This window comes from Mytilus californianus, unplaced genomic scaffold (assembly GCF_021869535.1).
Source record: "Mytilus californianus isolate M0D057914Y unplaced genomic scaffold, xbMytCali1.0.p SCAF_6, whole genome shotgun sequence".
Taxonomy (NCBI): domain Eukaryota; kingdom Metazoa; phylum Mollusca; class Bivalvia; order Mytilida; family Mytilidae; genus Mytilus; species Mytilus californianus.
The window spans coordinates 81013507-81034702 of NW_026262712.1; the positions used below are offsets into that span (position 1 = coordinate 81013507).

At 31.6% G+C, this 21196-nt stretch overlaps 1 protein-coding gene across 1 annotated transcript in view; it reads right to left on the minus strand.

Moving 5' to 3' along the window:
- Positions 1–21196, minus strand: part of LOC127704451 (uncharacterized) — a 39313-nt gene that overhangs the window by 9558 nt on the left and 8559 nt on the right. Inside the window, exon 2 of the mRNA XM_052208536.1 lies at positions 2482–2638. Within this exon, the coding sequence (XP_052064496.1) occupies positions 2482–2638 (157 nt within the window). The remainder of the gene's footprint in view (positions 1–2481; positions 2639–21196) is intronic.

The window sequence follows — 21196 nt, forward strand, 5'->3', positions numbered from 1 at the left end:
TCAATTATTTTAAAATATTGGCGCCACATTAAGGTTATTTCGATCATGGTCCATAAACATTTCTAGTTTTTCTTTCTTCCTTATCGTTATACTTTATTTTAACCATAACATATGTTCAGATCTAACTGATAGTTCAAATCTACTGTCTTCAAAAACTATTTGTTTAAAAAATAACTATTTACAAAAGTGTTAGGTAATTCTAACATTTTATACATTCAAGGTTCGATAGATATCTTTCCACATATCTTTTGTATTTTCTTTTGTTTCCTTTACAGTTTTTTTATTCATCTATTATCACACTTGTCATTGTTGGTGGTGAATTTTCTACTATCAGCTGCACGCAATTCTTTTTTATATTCAGATATGCAGAAATAATTCTTATTGAATCTAATCGAGCTTTTCTCATTTCCTTCATCACTAATACAAAATATAAGATCAATTTCATCTTAGTAATTCGTAATGTTAATTTCTATCCAATTAACATTCATAGTTAGCTACGGTAGCTGTATGGTTGAGTTCATAACGCTTAAATGATTATACCATTGTTTCTAGTTTCTTGGGAAATTTTTGTAATACAAAATAACCACACATAAAAGAATTAAACTTGTTATTTTATAAATATTTTATCAGAAAAACTCGGTTGTTCATTTCTTAAAGAAAAGACATTGTAACACCTTCCTGTTTTGTTGCTTTTTTTATTTGGATGCAATTATTTCGATCCAATCGACTTTTTCCTGCACGTTGGTTGAGGCTTGATACACATTTAAATTATCGACATAATTTAGAAATTATTACATGTATTTTTGGTATAACATGTTAGTATTTGAATAGATCTCGATAATGGAAATAGCTGTATATTTTGAAAATGAGTTTATTCATAACATAAGTAGACGGTCATTATCAAACATTAATAATCAAAGTACTGAATATCGGATGACCGCAAGTTATGTTGGATGATGAATAAATGACAGGCGGTAATATGATACCTGCCAGACAAATATGTACACCTTACAATTTTTCAATACACATGATATAAATGACATATTCATCCGCAAACACAATTTTTCGGTACGTGTGCATAGATATTAAGGATTTTTTTACTTATAATATATAAACATTATATATATTTCTCACGACAAAACATTTTCATGTTATTTATTTATGTTCTTAAAAATGTTTTCATGAGTATTCATTGAAGAAATGAATTTATAACAAGCGATGAGAAATGTTATTTTGCACTCGATAACATCCGCGTATTTATACGAAATACGTTCGGTTATCAGTCGAAAGCGAAATTTCTGCAACAACAGAATACCGGTATGACCTCTCAAGGTCACATCCGACGTAAAAATTAACTTGTTTGTCATGGCCGCATGATACGCCCGTCCGCAACAATCTGTTTATATAAATAATGTTTTTATCTGTATAAAAGTCATAGCTTGAAACTAAAAGGAGGATATAGGTACACAAAACATATATCATATACTGAACGGTCGGACACGTATACAATATGTTCCTCTTTCCAACTTTGATAGTATGCGCATAAACAAATTCAAATAACTGAAAAAAGAGGAAATCGTTGTAATGGAAAAAAAATTTATTGATTGATTCATAGTTGGTCTTTAGCGCCACTATCGACATTATTGGTTATATCGTAGCAGTCAGTTGTTATTGGTAGAGGACGTCGGTTTTCAAGGCGAGAACCACCAACCTTTGGCATGAAAACTGACAACCCTAGTCAATTAAGATGGAGTCAAACGCACCTGCCACGTGCGAGGTTTGACCTCACAATATCATTTTTAACAGGCTAGTGATACAGTAGATGAACTACTTAGACTACCACTCGGTCTAAGTTGTCGCCCAAAATATGAAAATAGACTCTCAGTAATAATTCGAAGTTTGAAAGTTGTTAGAAAATTACCTGCGTAAGTATGCCACATATGAAATTGTATTTATTTCGATCTTTAAATTAAAAGAGTCTGAAACGATAAACTTGAAAATCGCCATAATTACATACTCTTAGATTACCATTCTTAATAATTAAGGATTTTTAAAAAGAAAATTCCTTAAGGCGTTCATTAGTTAGTGTGCTGGACTGATGGGCGGATGGATAACGGTATACAGTTAAATGTCCGTCGTTGACGGGTGTATAAAAACCAACACTGACTGAAACCTTTTTAAAATCTAAATTATTGTTTCAAATTAAGAGTAAAAGCTAAAGACTGCTCCAAATAGACAAATCAAAGTAAATACTTAAAGAAGTCACATCACAGAACAAGGGGGACAACTGGATACCAAATGTCATTCTTATATAAATATGCAGCTAATATTCCACAACTGTAGTCGTTTACTTATTTGATGTATGGTGTTTCATATAAATATATAATGCGATTTATAAATAGTGTAAGGTTCTATTTTATTTCAATGCTATATAAATGTCTTGGACTATTTGAATGATTTTGATTGCTGTGTTATTTGTACCTGCAGATTTGATGTAAAGTAGTTTCGTTGTAGTCTGGAATGAATCCACCAATAGGATACAGGATATCGTCATAATTTTTCATTTGAATAAGCGGCCAAGAACACGCCATGTTGTGGGCTTCCGAACACTGTGACATTACATGTTTCCATAAGGTCACTGAAATTAAAACATGTTAAATTTTCTTAGAATTATTTTTTAAATCTTTTCAGGGAAAAGCTAAAAGCATATATTTCAAAAGCTGATAGAAATTTACCATTATTTTTCCAGCAGGATCGTTATGCCTCGCCTCCGCTTAGGTCTCAGGTTCGACGAAAATAGTTACTGTACATGCATTATAAATTTATTCGGAATCGATCTATATTTTGCACATGCATATTAAAATTGTTTAAAATAAATGAAAAAAAACTTTGAAGTTTTCTTTAACTGATTAAAAACGTCTATTTTGTTTGTATTAAATTAACTCTGTCAGTCCTTCAGCAATGATCCTAAAAAGTCCTATCAGTCAGCAATATCAGCTTGTTTAATAAGTCTCTAAAGCATATTGTAAATAATGCGATTATTAAGAAAAGTGCAGTACTTAAATAAATCACTGATAGTAAAATCTAGTTTTCCGGTATGTTTGTTGCTAACTTTTGTATCTAGATTGATCAAGTCACTTCTAAAATGACTTCATACTCTCGGAATATTCTAGGTGATAATTTATTTATTAACATGGTACGTTAATGTCTAAAATGCATTTCTGTTATTGCACCAAGAGGGGAATGAAATCGAATTATTTTAATCAGAACACTCAACCGCAATGATTTTTGTATCTGTTAATTGTTTCCAGTGTTATTATTATCTCATTTTTCATTTCCTTTCATATTTCCAGTTCAAAGAAGAATCCCGGGAAATTTTCGTTTTTTATATTAGTAAAACTTTCATATAATTTTTGGATGTTGCATCTTTCGTTATTGGAAATTTTACAATAGAGCGATGGATAATTGATAGCGAGGTGCACTTCAATGTCAAAATATTCCAAATGAAGAAAGGCAAAGTGTCAGCATGTATGGTATTTGATAGAAAGCATGCAGAGAGTTACGGTAATTCTGCCGATAAAATCAAACCTCGTGGGCCACTTCATGACAAATACGTATATTTTATGACGATTAATCAATATATTATTTATTGCTTCATTTACTCATTCGATTAGTGATAACTTGCAATTTGTTTCTCATTTTCTGAATTGTTCATATTTTGTGTTTTTCCTATTTTCATATACTCTAAAACGGATCGGTCATATAATAAACCAATCAAACTTGACATCCTTGTTCTAAAACAGAGAGAAACTTATTACATGTATGACAAACAGATCGAAATGCAAGCAAAAAAGATTGATACTCGTAAGCAATTTTCAATCATGCCTTTCGAAACTGTTGAACAAACCAAAGATTTGCTTTTATAAAATTCGGCATTGCTTTTTAGACATTTCGTCAGAGGCGTCAATTGTTTTGTCTCCTTTTTTTCTGTTAGTGATCCAAAGTTTTTCTCTTGATAAATTTCAGCATGATTGGAAAACAACTGAAGTGTCCAAATGCAAAATTCTTATTTCAGACGAAAAATAATTAACCAACAAGAAAGCAATGGACAGAACAGTGGACGAAAATGTGACCATCTTTCCCATAACATGTATTTACAGAGTTCGTCATACTGATTACATACGTTTGATGCGTAAATTGCAATTCACAGTAACTGTTTGAAAATAGTCTATGATAATTATATATTGAAGACCAAGTATAGAATTAAGATAGAATCATGAGAAATGAACATTCTAATAAAAGATGGCATTCGTTCAATTATTTCGAAGACAGTCCGTCATTAATCTTAATAAATAACCTCATCGTAAATATCCCCCTCCTTATAAGTATGGTCAATACATAAACAATGACACATGTTTTAATTATCGGCTCCTTACCGAGCTGCAAAATCGACAAGGGTAGGTCAAAGATTCCCGCCAAGATGCTTTGATTGATGTCAAAGTAATCAACAATGTCTTGTGAAACAAGCGTCTTAGATGATTTGGTAGATGAAGCAGACGTACATTGGGCTCGCGACGTTGGACAGGACGTAATGGAGTGTTACAGTTACCTTATTTCCTCTTTTTCAATTATGGTACTATCAGAACTGATTAAACGGTTAATAAACAGCTTCGGTTCTTATTGATTCAAAGATGATTGCATGACTTTCAGCGCGAACATTGTTAAGATTTGCCCTTAGCATAAACTACCCTATGGATTTATGACTAATTATGGATCGTCAGGCAATTTAAGTATTGTTGGATATAACGAGTGACAAACTTCTATCAAAATTAGCGTTCTATATACGCTATTACAAAGCAGTTAACATTATGGCATTTTCTGAAATATACTGAGAAAAAAAATAGTTTAGCAACAAATATTTTAACCGGATTTCCGAAGGCTTAAATATCGTTGTTGAGTTGTAGACATTAAGTAGCGAAAAGTGATACTTAGATTGATTTTGCCCTTTCAATTTCTGAACCCTACAAAAATTCATTTATTTGTTTACTTGATCCTGTTTAGGGGTCCAGATTTGCAAATATCATTTTCATGCAGGAAAATTCGGTTTGAGGTCAATCTGACAGCCTCTTGTTAATTTTATGTTTTATATTTTAAAAAACAATTATACTTCTAGACATATCAATAAATGAAATATTGTAACAAAGAAAATAAACCATTAGGTGCAATTTTTACTCAACAAAAATTTGATTATAATGATTTAAACTTCTTACTTGATTTATTTATGTTGCCAAACTTTATTTACTGAGTATATTTTAAGGTTTTGGTTGCTAGTATAAGTTTTTGAGTTTTAATGTAGTTTATCAGATTTATAAACAAAGCACATTTTCGTAAATCACAAACACAAATTAAGACATGAAATCACTGCTTATAAAACAATGTTTGCCTGATTTTAATTTTCTGGTAGTTAAAACTTATACGTGTTTTAGAGCACCAGAAATCCTGAAGAGTTGTTCTGCAAGAACGTCCAGAAAAGTATAGATATAAATATCTAGCTGAAGAGATGATACATCCGTGCAATAATACTGATCAATAATGGTTTTAATTAAATGTTTTTTTAAAATTCGAATGAAAAGTCTTTGCTATCATATGATTTCATCGAAATATAAACGAACATAATTTCTTTGATTATCATATAACATTGTCATCTTTCAAAATCCATATTTCTTTTCATTTTCAATTTTCTTTTGAATATAATGTCGTGGTCTGCCCTTTACAAACAAAACCAATCAATACTTAATTGCCGAATGCTCGTGAACTTCTACTCCTTAGGGCTTTTAGTGCTTCAAAGTCAAGTTTTGATTGACATATAGTTTCAAACTCACATTTTCTCTCCATCTTTTGTTGACTTTAGTTACATCAAGACGTATAATTGTTTTGTGCAATTTAGACAGCTAGTTAAGGATAGTTATAACTGTGATGTATGCTTTTTTTAATCAATCATAGTATTTGGTTAAGAAGGCAGGTTTGGTGTTGTGACACAAGTAATTACGTTCTACAGCTATGTCTATTTTGATTTAGATTAAAAAGCATTAGTTTTTTTTTTATCATATTCAGTTTTTTTCAGAAGCAAGATCTTCAAATTACAAGGTTGAATACTTATCCCCTTATCCATTTACACCTATGTTAAGAAATCTGACAAATTTTACATTTAAAAGTAACCAAAATGCATATGCCATTGAACAATTTTACAAAAGACGTTTTTATCGGCCGCAATGAAATAGGTACCAACCTAGTCCAAGATTGCTCTGAAGTATGACGGCCTTTTTAGGACTTGTTTGGACCATGGGACGTCAAAGCAATCTTGGACTAATACCAATAAAGATATAAGCAAAAGGTGTTGCAATTGAGCAATATGAAAAACCGTAAAGTTAATCTGATTGATTGATTGTTTAACGCAGCACCAACGTCCATGACTATTTCTTTGCGTAAGAAACTATTTTATTCAGTATTAAAAGACACCAAAAATCATGAAGTATGACGTTAGTTGATAACTAAAAACACTTTAAAACAAGAATGTGTCCATAGTACACGAATGCCCCACTCGCACTATCATTTTCTATGTTCAGTGGATCGTGAAATTTGGGGTCAAAACTCTAATGTGGCATTAAAATTAGAAAGATCATATCATAGGGAACATGTGTACTAAGTTTCAAGTTGATTGGACTTCAACTTAATCAAAAACTAGCTTGACCAAAAACTTTAACCTGAAGCGGGACAGACGGACGGACGGACGGACGGAAGGACGAACCGACGGACGCACAGACCAGAAAACATAATGCCCCTCTACTATCGTAGGTGGGGCATAAAGACGTTCTTGCAATAGTCTATAGCAACAAGTACCAATTGTTATATAATGTGTCTGTCTCAATTTACACCTTGAAGAAATTAATGTTACACGCTCGATGCCATATTTATTCTTCTCAAAAGGAATAACGTTTTGATTTCAGGAATGGGCATTTGATTTTATTTCCTTAACTTCTACGATTTACGATTAGGTCGAATGTACTTAAAACTTATTCAGACCATAAGTTGTAAACCGCGAGTTCCTACTTTTAAGCTAAGATCTTATCTACCTAAAAAAAAAAAACTCCTCCCCCCACCCCCCCCCCCCCCCCCCCCCCCCCCCAAAAAAAAAAAACAACAACTAAATGATGAAAAAAAATGATAAAAATATCATGTTTAATAATAAAACCTTCTTTTGCTTCAATGAAATTCCAGAAGTCTCATCACAGAGGCTAATATATTTTTATTAGACGGTGTCCTGACCCTTTAGCCCTTTCTGGAATAATTGGTTTGCCACACATGACTTCGTTGAAACATTAATCGCTTGGAAAACCTCTAATTAATTAAAAATTTCTAAAACTGTCTAATGGTAATTGAGTATTGTTTGATTTAAAATGTCGATCAACAATGCATCATACTCTCTTGGGGTTTTAGTTTTCAATTTGTCTTTTTCAATTTACTTGTGCAGATTTAGTGAACGATTGAAATAGAAAATTAAAGTCTCTCGTTGTTTAAAAAAAGTACAATGAGGCAAATTTCAAGGCAGAAAGACGGTCTGAGAATTCTGAAATATAACTATTTCTCTTTCTTAATACAAAAAAAAACACCTAAAGAGCAGACAGTTGTTGGATCTGCGGATATTCTGTCTGAATAAGAGGATACCATATAAGGTACATGAACAATTTAAAGATGGTGAATTTAAAATTTTAAGTTAGTTTAACAATACACTCAGGTGGGTAATACCATCAAAAGTTTTTGTCCTGACATTATTTGTGAAATCATGCATTTTCAAAATAAATTTCCTAGTTGTGAAATTATTTCAAATTATATTACATTTTGTATGCATGTATGGTACCCCTGTAAAAAGTTCAACTTAATTTGATTTGCATATAAGAAAACAAAAAATTCAAAGAAGGTGATTGAAGGTCTTGACATTTTCTTCCTTCTCTTTCTATTTTTATTGTAAAAGTAGCCTTTCGCTGATGTTGCACACTATTACACAGAGTAATGCGTTTTATAATGTAATGAAGTGTCTACTTTAACCCACACTGCAAGTTTAGAAATTCTATTTGTATATGAAATCGGAAGTGATGTTTTCGTTAAAGTGGTATAACACTTTCGATGCAAATATAGAATATAATACATTTTCGAAGTAGATTTCAGATTCATTTAGAGTGCAAACAACTTCGCAATATGAAAGCAAAAACGAATTATGACTTATACCGACTTTCGCATATTGTTTTAAGCATCAATCAGGCCGTTGGTTTTCTTCTTTGAATTGTTTAACATTTTGTCATGTCGGGGATATATAAGGGTTTTGCTCGTCGTTAAAGGTTGTACGGTGGCGTATAATTGCTATAATTTACGTCATTTGGTCTCTGGTGGACAGTTATCTCACTGGCAATTATACCGCATCTTCTTATTTTCACATTACAATTAGAAAGCCTGCAGTCCAGAAGAACAAGCCAGCGGCTGATATTTCTGTACAATGTGGTATGTGGTTTAGAGTTTTGGTTTGGTGTCAGCTAAAAATCCTGAGAAATTTCTAGTCAAAAGAAAATCGTAATGATTATAAAACATTAACTCATTAAAGTCTTTGTAAGCGCCAATATAGTGAACAATTCAGTTTAGAACAATAGATACCTTAATTATCAGTTGCATTTTAGATTGCTCCCAATGAACAATATGAAATATCGCTGTTTGGTCTTATCAATATTTCCCTCGGATGCAGCGAGGTTACGTGCAATATCAGCTTGCATGCATTGGTATCATTATCTACTCGCTCCGAAATAGATTGGTCAAATTAAACATGTTATATTAGTGACGAACTTTCGACAATAAGAAAAGAATAAGAAAAAATACTTATTGCCCATTGTAAAAATGATACCTTAGCTTGCACAAACAATGTAGTTTTTTTATAGAACCAATTTTGTTGCAGTCCCAAGTCGTGTCATTTTATTTATCATATCTTAGAATTAATTCGATTGTCGACTTCTTACTTCAAAAAAGCTGTTGATGTTTCCTATTCATCAGAGAGAGAAATAAACAAAGAGAAGATTGAATCCGTTACCATGGCATATTCATTACAGAGAATTATGGGCCTTGGTCAAATGTCAGGCATAAATATCGGACTCCATGACGTATACACGCCCATTGTTTGCTAAGTATTAATAGAGATGTTCTGATTTATGAACAGCTACTAAATGATAGTCGTTTGCTGAGTGATGCTTTTGTTAATAACATGTTATAATCAATATGAATTTCCTTTCATCTTCAAGAGTGAAATTTATATCGTTTTTAAAAACAAAGCTTTTTGCGATCATTTAATTTTCTTCCATGTTTCAACATGGCATTTCCTACTGCATTTAATAAATACTGAAAGATATTAAACATTAAGTTCGATAATTAAAAACAAAAATGATTCCATTATACAATTTTTTACGACGATTTTCAAATTCAGTTTTCAATCATTAACGATGAATAATAGAGAAATACTACAATGTCATCAGCATTCGTTCATCATGTTCAGTTGCTGTCGCCTTTTGCAAATAAATCCTCAAGAAAGATGTGATATACTTATTTTTCCAAGATCGTTTGAAACACTCATTGTTGGTTACGAAATGTAAAAAATGCAGCAAATTTTTCGCTCGTGATTAAAGTTTTAATCAGAGGCCTTCAGAATATATAACTTTATGTTTTGAGATATTGTTTAGATTTTTTACAGTTTGTATTATGTTATGTGCTTTCATTAAAATAAGGATATTGGGGGTATACTAAAGGATATATATTTCGTCAGTTCGTGTGGTTTACACCTACAAAGGTTTTGTTCTAATATGACATCTATATATGCCATCATACATTGTGTACTCTGTTACATCCTTAGATGAAGGCAACGAGAAAAGGCATTATTCGAATAACGAAAGCTTAATTTTATATGGCCAAGTTGGTCGAGTTACCTCAATGTTATAGAAGAATAGGTTCAAATCCCGCTGAAGGAAGGACGCAAATTTGCACTAGATCTAACATTGTTGGACTTAATTTATATATAAAAGACCAATGAACCACGAAGGACAATGACAGTTAAGGTTCTGTGAATTTAAAGTGAATCATGTCTATAATTTATATATGTAACCTGTAAATAAAAAGACCTTCATGCAGGTTTACAGACATTCGAATTTAATCATCTGAAAATATTAATCATAATTTTATTTATTTATTAATCTTTTTGAAGAAAGCGTTATCGTTTCTATCTTGTATTCATATATGTTTTATATTCAAGTAGAAATTATGTGTCCATTCAACTTAATGTATTGAATTTTAATTAACTTTCGAAAGTTTTGTGCATTGTAATCCAAGTAAATTATAAAACCTATTACCTGTACGTGACCGTAATTCACGATGAACCTATAGTTTGACACATTTGCAAGAATACCCAAATGTTTGTTTAAAAAATCCTGATTGTTATTTTCTGATGTTTATTTGAATTCTACTGAAACCGAATTCCCCAAGTCATTTTAATTGTCATTTGATATCAAATTAAGTTAAAATATCAATGAAAAAGCAGAATAATGTATTGTTTATTTTTAAAATGTAGTTCTCAGTTTCGTAAAACCTTTTAACAGGTGTTCTCTTCATTTAAAGAAATGTCAGTCATTCGGATGCCTCCACCGTCGTCCCCTTTTTTGAAAATTCAGTTTAAAAAAATGAATGGTTTAAATGGAGCGGAGTTAACCAATAACATCTTACTTGGGTAACTCTAATTGGCTTCGAATTAACATTTTATATGACAAAGGTTTGTTAAAATAATATATTGGAATGATATTTGTTTATAGTATATAAATTTTATAAACATTTTTAATAATATTATACATTTGGACATACATTTAGATTTGACCACTAGGAATGCTGTTAAGTTAATAGTAGATAATCTTAGCCATTCTTTCAAGTTCGTTTGTTTTTGTAGTTGCTTTTGAAATAGCAGACTCTTGTGTCTTTTATCCAATTTTATCATGCACAAATCACTTTAAGAATGTACTCAGGTCAGGTATATGCATTTTTGTCAGATGTTCGGACTTCTTGGGTTTTTTCCTACAATTCAAGGTAAAATATTTTGCCCCATATCACCCACTTCAAGACTTCAATAGCTAATAAAAAGGTCATTACCAAAATTTAAGCAAATTCTAGATTTCTTTCTTACGATTTGAGACCCAAATAATGTCAATGCTAAATATAAGGTAAAATTCTGAGTCAGCCTTTTCCCGCCATTTAAAAAATTCAAATATCGCAAAAAGGAGTTCCATAACCTATCAATATTTTTAGCTTATTTTGTTTCATTACTAATGCTCTTCTGACTTATATTATCAATTTCTAATTCTAGAATTTTTTAGTTTCACCTAACTACATGCATAAAAGGACCGATAATAAAACGTATAAACAATAATATTATAATGGTAACGATAATTATAATGATAAAAATCATTAGTTTGGTAGGTTAAAAAAAGTCGATGATTGTTAAACAGTTTTTGAAAGCTTTTTTTTTCATAACAGCTCTCAAGATGCAAAACAATATCAATGGGAAAAGGTAGAACAAGTTTCCCGGGAGTTTGTTTCACTGACAGTCAGAAGGACTGGTAAAGGTATTAAATCCGACAAAAATAGGAATATAAAACAGTCTTGATAATATATAACAACATTTTTCAACAATTTTGCATATTTCAAACATAATTTTGTTTTTGGTTAAGAATGGCCGTCTTGTACATTTCTTGGATAGTCAATGATATTTTGCCAAAATCCATCAAATTGGTGTTTCGAGCCATCTCTAGCCGTGACATGCTAATATTGTCAAATGTTCGGAATTACGTCAAAATTTTGTTAAAACCTTTAAGAATCTATGATACTGCGGAGTTAGTAAATATTGAAGGACTTTAGAAAATGCCTCTAGTGGATATCATACATGTACGACTTGAGCAGTGGTCGTCAAGCCAATGCCTAGAATGATCGTCAAACGTTTTAAGAATGCAACTTTGAATCATTTTTTTTTTCATTTTATTTACCAAATTGCGTACATGAAGTGATGTTTAGTGTAACACAAAACACCTGTGTTTCAGTTATAAGAGGCTTTAAAAATAAATAATTGCAATTATAGACTTTTTCTAATTCTGATTATTACTAATACTATATTTGTCATTTTATATTACTTCATATTTATGAGTCTTCCATAACACTTCGTACATGTCTCTATAATAACAACAACAACAACAAAAACACATTACAGCTCTAAAGATTCAAAACAAAATCAATGGAAAAAGTTAGCGCAAATTTCCAAGGATTTTGTTTCACTCAGTCACAAGGATTTAGAAAATTGTTAAATCCCACTAAAATATATAAAGTAAGCAAAAATAAGACGAGTTACTGATAAAAGGCTAAAAGATTTCTTTTTTTTTCCTTGTCGAGACATATAGTACCCGACATTGCACCCAATCGCGCATTATGTAATACCCCGTAGATACTTCTATCAAGGAGCTCCTTGCTTTTATCAAATGTTAAATGATATCTATTCAATCGAAAATTCAGGGGAAATATGAATTTATTTTATCAATCAAAAGTATTGCATTTATCTAAATCGTTAGCTTGAATACAAATTAATCAAATACGACAAAGGCGCTAGTTGATTTCCTTTTTCCTAAATGGGAGCAAAACAAATAAAAATAAAAACAAATATTTATCAAAATTTGTTGAATTGTACATCCAAACTGGAAATAACATTTACGAAATGAATACGAATTTTTCATTCCTCTATTTATTTTCAAAGAAGACCATATTAAATTAAAGAAAATGTAATTACCAGTAGGCTTGCTGTTATATAAACTTATTTGACGTTGAAATTACTGTACTCACAAAAAGCTGGAACAAAGTTTAGCAACAAGCTGACCCCTTTCATGTAGGCACTCAGAACATCGTCCAAATGATCTTCAATTAATTCACCCCGATACAAAACATCGGACATTTGTGCAAAAGTTTTCACGCTCCCGGAAACTTAACAACTTAATTCTATGAAATGGTTGAAGCAAATGATGGATTGACTATTGATTGGACAAAATAACACACGGCTTGTCATCTCGTCTGCACGCGATTTACTTTGATTGCCTTCTGCTCGTTCAGAATAGATGGTGAATTGGCTTTTACCGTATAATTCCTATCGTCTATAATTATCTCCGTTTTAGTTATGTTATTCCGTTGTAAATAGACATGTACCGCATTTTTCCTGACGTTTCAACTGTTTGCTTTTATTTTACAAATAAAAGAAGGAAAATCCAATAAGCTAAGGTTAAATGGTTGCGATTTCTGGATTTTGTTTGGATACAATGCGGAAACAGTTATGGTATAAAAGCTCCAATAAACGGTTACAATATGAATGCATCAATTCAATAATATGATGACATAAGTATAGTAATTCTGGTAACAGAACTGACAATTTCTGTAACAAGTGCTTGCTTTCGGGAGTTATAATGTTTACATTGAACAGTGCTATCAAAACTTCTGTAATTGCAATAACCAAATGTGTAGTATTGGCGAACTTAACCGATATTGGTTTACGTCAATATATTACTATCGAGGTAATTAAGTAACATGGGAAAAAACTAAATGTCGAAAATCTCCAGGTTGTGATACAAGACCGAAGCAACCCACCCTTTAAAGAAAGCCTGCACTTAATAACAAACACATATATGCATGTACATTTGTAAACATTAGGGATCACTGAGCAAAAGCTTGAACAATTCCAATTCGTCTAGGAAGACATGGTTTATTTAATGAAATGGGCTTTGCACTAGCTTTCAGTAAATGCAGGTACAGTTGCTTGGTACTTGTCATATCGAAACCATCTAATATGTAATTCCGCCACATTTTATGTGTGTCTGTCCGAAGCCAGAACCTTGTATAGTTGTTTCGATTAATATTATTGGCTTCATCAGTCTGTTAGTATCCTCTTTTGAATTATTTCACTTTTTTCTCAGCGTCATTCATAGCTTACTATACGGTATGGGTTTTGCTCATTGTTGAATGCCACACAGTGACATTAATTGGTGTTTGGTGGATAGTTGCCTTTTGGGGAATCATACCACATCTTCTTATTTTTATATTAATACATAGCAAAAACATAGGTACAAATAACAATTTATAAACAGTATACCAGACCAAAGAATGCTCAAAATTACTGAAAACAAACTATAAGTTCTAACCTACTTACATACCTTCCTACACTCTTATATTGATGGACACTTTGCAGTGGATTTTATATAGAAGCATCATGATCCGCATTGAGAGAGAGAGAGAGAGAGAGAGAGAGAGAGAGAGAGAGAGAGGGGGGGGGGGGGGAAGGGATCATATAGCGTAAAAATCGTGATGTCTGTGTAATCAAACAGTATGAAATAGTAACATTTAGAAAGTACAATATTCTATTTATTGAGAAACAAATATTCCCATCTTTTTATATAATAACCTGCTTAGAACTGTAGTGAAATCAAATTGTTCTTAAAGGAGCGTTTGTGTAGATCGTTATAGCTGTCTTTATTAGTTCCAAATAAATAAAAAAAAATGACATTTCATCGATATGTTAGCCGTCTGACCAATCGCTTAAATCCCCCTTCTATCCTGTTTGATGTTTTACACGATACTTAAATATCAGATTTCAGCCTCTTCGTAAAAGCCTTGTTCAGCTTAAGTGCCTTTTTATCGTAAGTCGGATTAACTCCCTTGAGTAGGGTTACATGGACTTCCGATAACATACACCAGACAAGCTGTTACATAAAATGATAATTATTATATCCTTTTAGTTTATCGAAGTTGACTCCCTCCTAGAAAATATTTCAAATGTATGTTCCGATTTAATAATACATGATATTGGTTCATAATGTGTATTTTGATTTCCATGAAAGTATCCAAATTTTGAGTATATCAATCTGAAAATACTTTGATAAATCAAACGTAAATATGTGTAACCAGTTTAGAATGTCACAAGGCAGTATGCATGCCTTTCTTCTACGACTTCGTATCATCATTTCATGAATATGTTATAGTCCCTTCTTGTGGTCTTGATATTTCTATTCGAGTGTTTGTAGTAGCGTCTTTGGTGTTTAACATATTTTTTAAGATAAGAAGATACCGAGGAGCAATAAAAATAATTATTGTGAGTCAATGAAGGATAAACAACAAAAAGACAAAAGAATGACGACGAAAACACACAGTAGTCCGGGAAACTCCACACAGAAAACATAGGACTGAGCAACATAAAATTATACCAACAATTGTTGGAGAACTCTGACATACGCTTCAAAAAGGGAGGAGTTCATGTTCCACTCTTGGCTTCTGTTGTTAAGCTAATTCAAATCCGGTGATAAATTGTATTGTGGGATAAATCATGAACGGGATCTGCCTATGACATTGAACATATTCATTTGGTAGCAGAATCATATTCTAAACTGTAAGAATATGTTCTAGGATAGAACTGTCAGAATCTATTCTAGGGTAGACTAGTGAGAAACTTTTATATATGTGACTGGAGAACTGTTCTACAAAACTTTCGAGAACAGGTCTCCTGACAGATTTTAAGAGAAGTTAGAACTGACCCCGACTGTATTCAGTACTTAGTCATAATGGTGTCATGATATGAATCAGAACAAGCTGTATATCCTTTGTGTAAAGTTGGTTATGAGGATTGCATTTTAAAAATATGGCCACCAAACAACACATACATTTATTTTATTAATAGGCAAGGGTACTAGTAAGTATTTTGTCGCGATGTCAGTTTGAGGAATCTTATTGTTAAAATGAGAGTTACAGTAACTGTTACCTTTTTTTTAAAAATCGACAATATAAACAAAATAACATCAAATAAGTTCACCGCAAATAAAGGTACGGTACTACCTATTATTGGAGTACGAGTCAACATGCTTTAATTTGAATATATACAAAAAAATCCGCATTTAATTCTCAGTATTTTTATTCTAATGTCATTAATAAGCTACCATGTTTAAGAGTTGTCTTCTAACCTGACTATTTTGTTAACTAAAATATACTTATTGGCAAAGATTTGATTTTAACTGTCAAATTCGGTTGACTCAGTTCATTCCCATGCGTACATTCCATGGCTATTTACTACTTGCACTATAGTGTTGGCGATTGTCCTGACCTAATGATAAACTCTAGATTTCTATTTAGGTTTCATTATGTTGTTAAGTCATGTGAAATGAGTTTCTTATTATTATAATGTTAAAGAAATTTATTGAACCAACGCATGCATTTTTTATTAAACTAAGTTCTCTATGCACGTTTTTTTTCCACTATTTTTACGAATCGATAACATATCGACAAAATATATTTTCTTCAGTAATAGTTGATTGAAAACTTTAGCTGCTAATTAACATTCGGGTTTTGTTGCCGAAGTTTACTGATCGTGAACTTGATAAACAATCAGCACAGAATCACGGAGCACGTGAATAATAAGTGAGTTGATAGAGCGATGTTAATTTGTGTTTATGTATTTTCTATGCATTTCAATTTGGTAATTAAACTTTGTCATAATAGTTATTAAAGGATTTGGTGTATTATTTTCTTCGTTCAGAATCACTCAACACTATCTACCTTCTAGTGCACATTTGTTTACCTTTTCAATAATCCCATTTTCTCCTTGCACTTGAACTTTGTGGACTGGTTACCAAAGTTCTAACGAGAGGTCTCGTGGTAAAGGTCACTGCATACGGAAAAGCTATTGACGAATTAAAAGGACGAGAAGACAATAACGCAATAGCAATATTTCTCTGAAGATTTTGAAAGATCAAAGATATTCTTTACAATAAAGTCCATGTACACTTGTTTTATAGTAAAACTTAGCCTTTCAAGTATATAAAACATATCATTTTTTTAAATTTTAAGTATCCTATGACTTTAAGTGGCTGTCTAACAAACGTTACCTACATCTACTCTCATACATGAAGCACCAAATCAAGTTCTGAAAGGTGTATTATAACATTGTACATTCATTAAATATAAATCAATGAACTGACAAAGAAGGGTTTTCCACCTATTATATTTTACAGCCCTTTGCAAAAAAAAATCAAAAAATAATCTGAAATTAGAGAAATGATCCTGGTGGTTAAAAAATATTTTAGCAATAAATCTTCATTTTGCAAGTAACAAACCCTACATGGACGTGCATTGTACTTTAATAATGATTCCTAAAGTCAAAAAGTTCGCTACATCAAATGATCAGTTTCTGCCTGAACAATAATCTTACATTCTACCGTACAATTGTAATGATCCGGAAAATGATCAACTGACTAAATCATGTCAATTGCAGAATGTCGATTTCAGAGATGAAATGAACTTCGGGACCCGTGATGCACATTAGAAACTTGAGAAAATTGTGCCTTATGAATGATATCAATAGAATTTATCATAAAAGTGAAGAATAATAAGATTTTTCATGCCACAATGTGTAATTAGAAAATATGATCAATAAAATTGTATTGGAAATAAATTCACTTATAGCTGTTATCCACTTATTTTCTTAGACTTTCAATTGAATTCATAATCCGATAAATAGTTAGAATTGATTCTACACGAATCATTTTCAAAGAAAGTCCAGTAAGAAAATCAAGTTGTTTACTGGATAGTTAGAGAAAATGTTGACATGAAGGTAGAAAGTGTCATTTGTAAAACAATGAAAGAATCCGTCGGAAGTTGCCTAAAACATTTTCGAAATTTCTAATGAGCTTTGAAATTGTTATCGCGTGGTATTAGTCTATGGAGCAATGCAATCTTCTTACAAGGGATGTACACGTCGAGGTTCGCTAACCATATATTTCAATTTGTAAATGAGAAATTTACCGCATATTATCTGTAATTTTTTTGTCATGTTGGAAAGTCCATTTTGATAGTAAACAATGATAAAAAAAAAATGAAGAAACATGAATAAAATTAGGTTTTCCATTTGATAAAATCATTTCATTATTCTGTCGTCTTTTAACAATGTGGCGAGTCACAAAACAAAAACAGAACAGCAAAGGAATGCTGGCTTGAATAAAAACTCAAATGACCACTTTACAATAGAAAGTGAAGCATGCTACAAAGTAATATGAAGCTAAAAAGTAATATGAAGCTACAAAGTAATATGAAGCTACAAAGAAATATGAACTACAAAAACGCACGTTCGTTTGTGTTTTCAAAGAGACAATTTAATAAATAGTTTTCCAAACATTACCTATAAAATAATTTGAACTTTTATATGCTAGATGTGACTTAAGGTGACGCATAACGCATTGGGTGTTGTACAATTCAAATGTCACAACCTCTACACGTTTTATCTTTTTTCCAGTGGAGGTGAAAATTACAATAAAAACATTATAATATATCACACAATAATATAATATGTCTGTTCTTTTCAATGAAAACTCATTGTACAATTACACATTTCCAATCTATAACATTAAAATTCTGGTAATCACCATACAAAAGTAATATTAATTCTGATAGTATGCTACACTTTTAAGTTTAATAACTACCGTTATCATCTTTCAACCCGTGAAATTACAGAAATATGGATTTTCTACCCAAGGGAATGATTTTCTCAGCATGAAATATTAATTTCGTTGTAATTACAATACTTGTATCTCTATTCTTTTATGTTCATTTAGAAGAAAGTAAATGGAGAAAACCGTTAGATTTGATTATTGACTACCTTTTCAATTTTAATTTTGTCTCTGTAATATTATAAGGAAGCTGTCAATCTCGAGTAGAACGTAATCTAAAAGAGACAAGTTCTGATAAAAATCACTAACGAGTCCAAGAGGCGACATGGTATGGTGCTACAATGGCTTCATTATTACTTCCTATTAAACATCTCTCAAAACATTGACAAGAAATTAAAACAGGCACAAATACAGAGAAGGCACGTACCAGTTGACATGAAAATTCTTCTTGTTGTATTGCAAGCACGAACATTTCAATATGAAATGTCAAATTAAACTCTTTTAAGTGTGTGCATCTTGAATATTTACATTATTATTGCCATCCAAAATAATCTTTAGCTTGTGTACAATAGTATACGCACTAATGCTGGTCTAGGATCTAATTACTTAAAAACGGAGATATTGTATAAGTGACAATGAGAAATCCATCGAACAAAAAGCAAAGATCGAACAAAATACCCATAGGTCACTCTGCGGTCATCAACAATTTGCAAGACCGTTGCTGTTATGTGAGCTTGTAGAGAATATGAAAGAAATTGAAAAGTGACAAATAGCACCTACTCTTATTTAAGTCAATTACAAAAAATAAATAAAACAAAAACAAAAACAAGTAGACAACGACAGCCAATAGACTTTTGATTCATGGCATCGGACATGCGCATTAAGAATGTTACACGTTTGTGGGTGATCAATTCTCCATGAAATAACAGCAAAATATGCAACAAAATTTATTTTGGTTCTGAGCCGACCCCGTCTTCGCTTTAAACCCTTAATGCTGCATTCTTAGCGAAGATAAGTAACAAATACATGTTAAGTTTTGTTTGACCAAGCCGGGGTCCGAATCCTCAAGTGTAGACATCTAGGCAAGTACGCTATAACGAGACAGTCAAGAGGGTTAAGAGGGTTAATGTCTTGATACTGACAACAACTATTTTAGAGGTAACATGAGGCAGCTTATATAGACTAACGATTATTAGCCTTATTAACCTTCTCACGACTGGTATTTTCACAAATATCCCTCCTTAACATGATATATCTGTTCAATAATATTATTAGAAAAATAAGGAGATGTGGACTATTTGCTAATGAGAAAACTTTCCAATGACGTGGATGAATCAACTATTGGTTACTGTATAGCGTTCAACACTGAGCAAAACCCATACCGTATAGTCAGCTATTAAAGGCCCGACACGAAAAAATGTGAAACATTTCAATCGAGCAAACCAAAGGCCTGATAATTAGTTGCATGTTTACTTTTCTGTCATATATAAAATCTTTGTATACCCGGTATCATCGATTACCTCAGGGGGGTTCAACTAAATACAAATATTTAATGTCCAGAGAAAAAATTTGTACTCAATATCGTGAAATGATTGTGGAATGGAACAATGCTCGGGAAGGGTTATCTCCTTTTTTTATGAATTAAATCATGTTCTAGATGTTTTCTTCATGTTACTCATATTTATCTTTTAATTGAAGTAATTCAATCAAATCAGATACCAACTCTTTCATGATATAGATAGGTACATATTGAAGAGAGTAATACGAAGCTAGTAATCTTGAACTTCTACACGAAGATTTTTAAAGACGATTTAATTAAGACGTATCAAATTATGTTAATATCTTCATAATTAGGCGTTTAAATCATAAACTACAACGTATCTCTTAATGTGATGATAATTCTACTTTGAATTGATTTTAAATGTTTAAACGAGGTTTTATTCTGAACTTTTAAAACTTTTGAAAAATGATATATAGGATTGTTCAGTCGTTTATATGCTTGTTTGGTCGTCGCTTTGTTCAAATACCAATGTACTATAGAGCATTCTATTTCATGTCTCACATTGTTATAACCACCGTAACGTTTTATAATATCAAAAAAGTAGTTTTTAAAATTGAAATCTGGCTTTATTAGGTTTATCGTTATTACGCTAACTTCTTCTTTATTTTCGTGTATACAAGTCATTTTTAAGGTAAAGAAATCGTTACCAAAGCCTATATAATGAATCATTTGCATTAAGATTTCTATTTCTATCTAATTTGTTGTTTGTGTGAAGTTTTATGTATCGCTTTTTACTTGTAATGACAGAAATACCAACATGAAAAACCAATATCTCAAGAAATAAAAACTGAATGAAAACTTCTCAAAACTCATTTTCCAATTCTAAGTCGACATGATGCTTTGTTTTTAAACCATCGATTTCATTTTAACCCATTTGAGTATTATTGAGGAGTTAACTACAGCGAAAGGAAATTAAACGGCATTTCCTGTAAAATGGTAGGGCTTTGATTGACAGAAAAATACATGAAACTATTAAAACGGCAATTGTCTTTGCTTCTCATTCCGAATGAAACATTCCAAAGTGAAACTTCGTTACAAAATAATG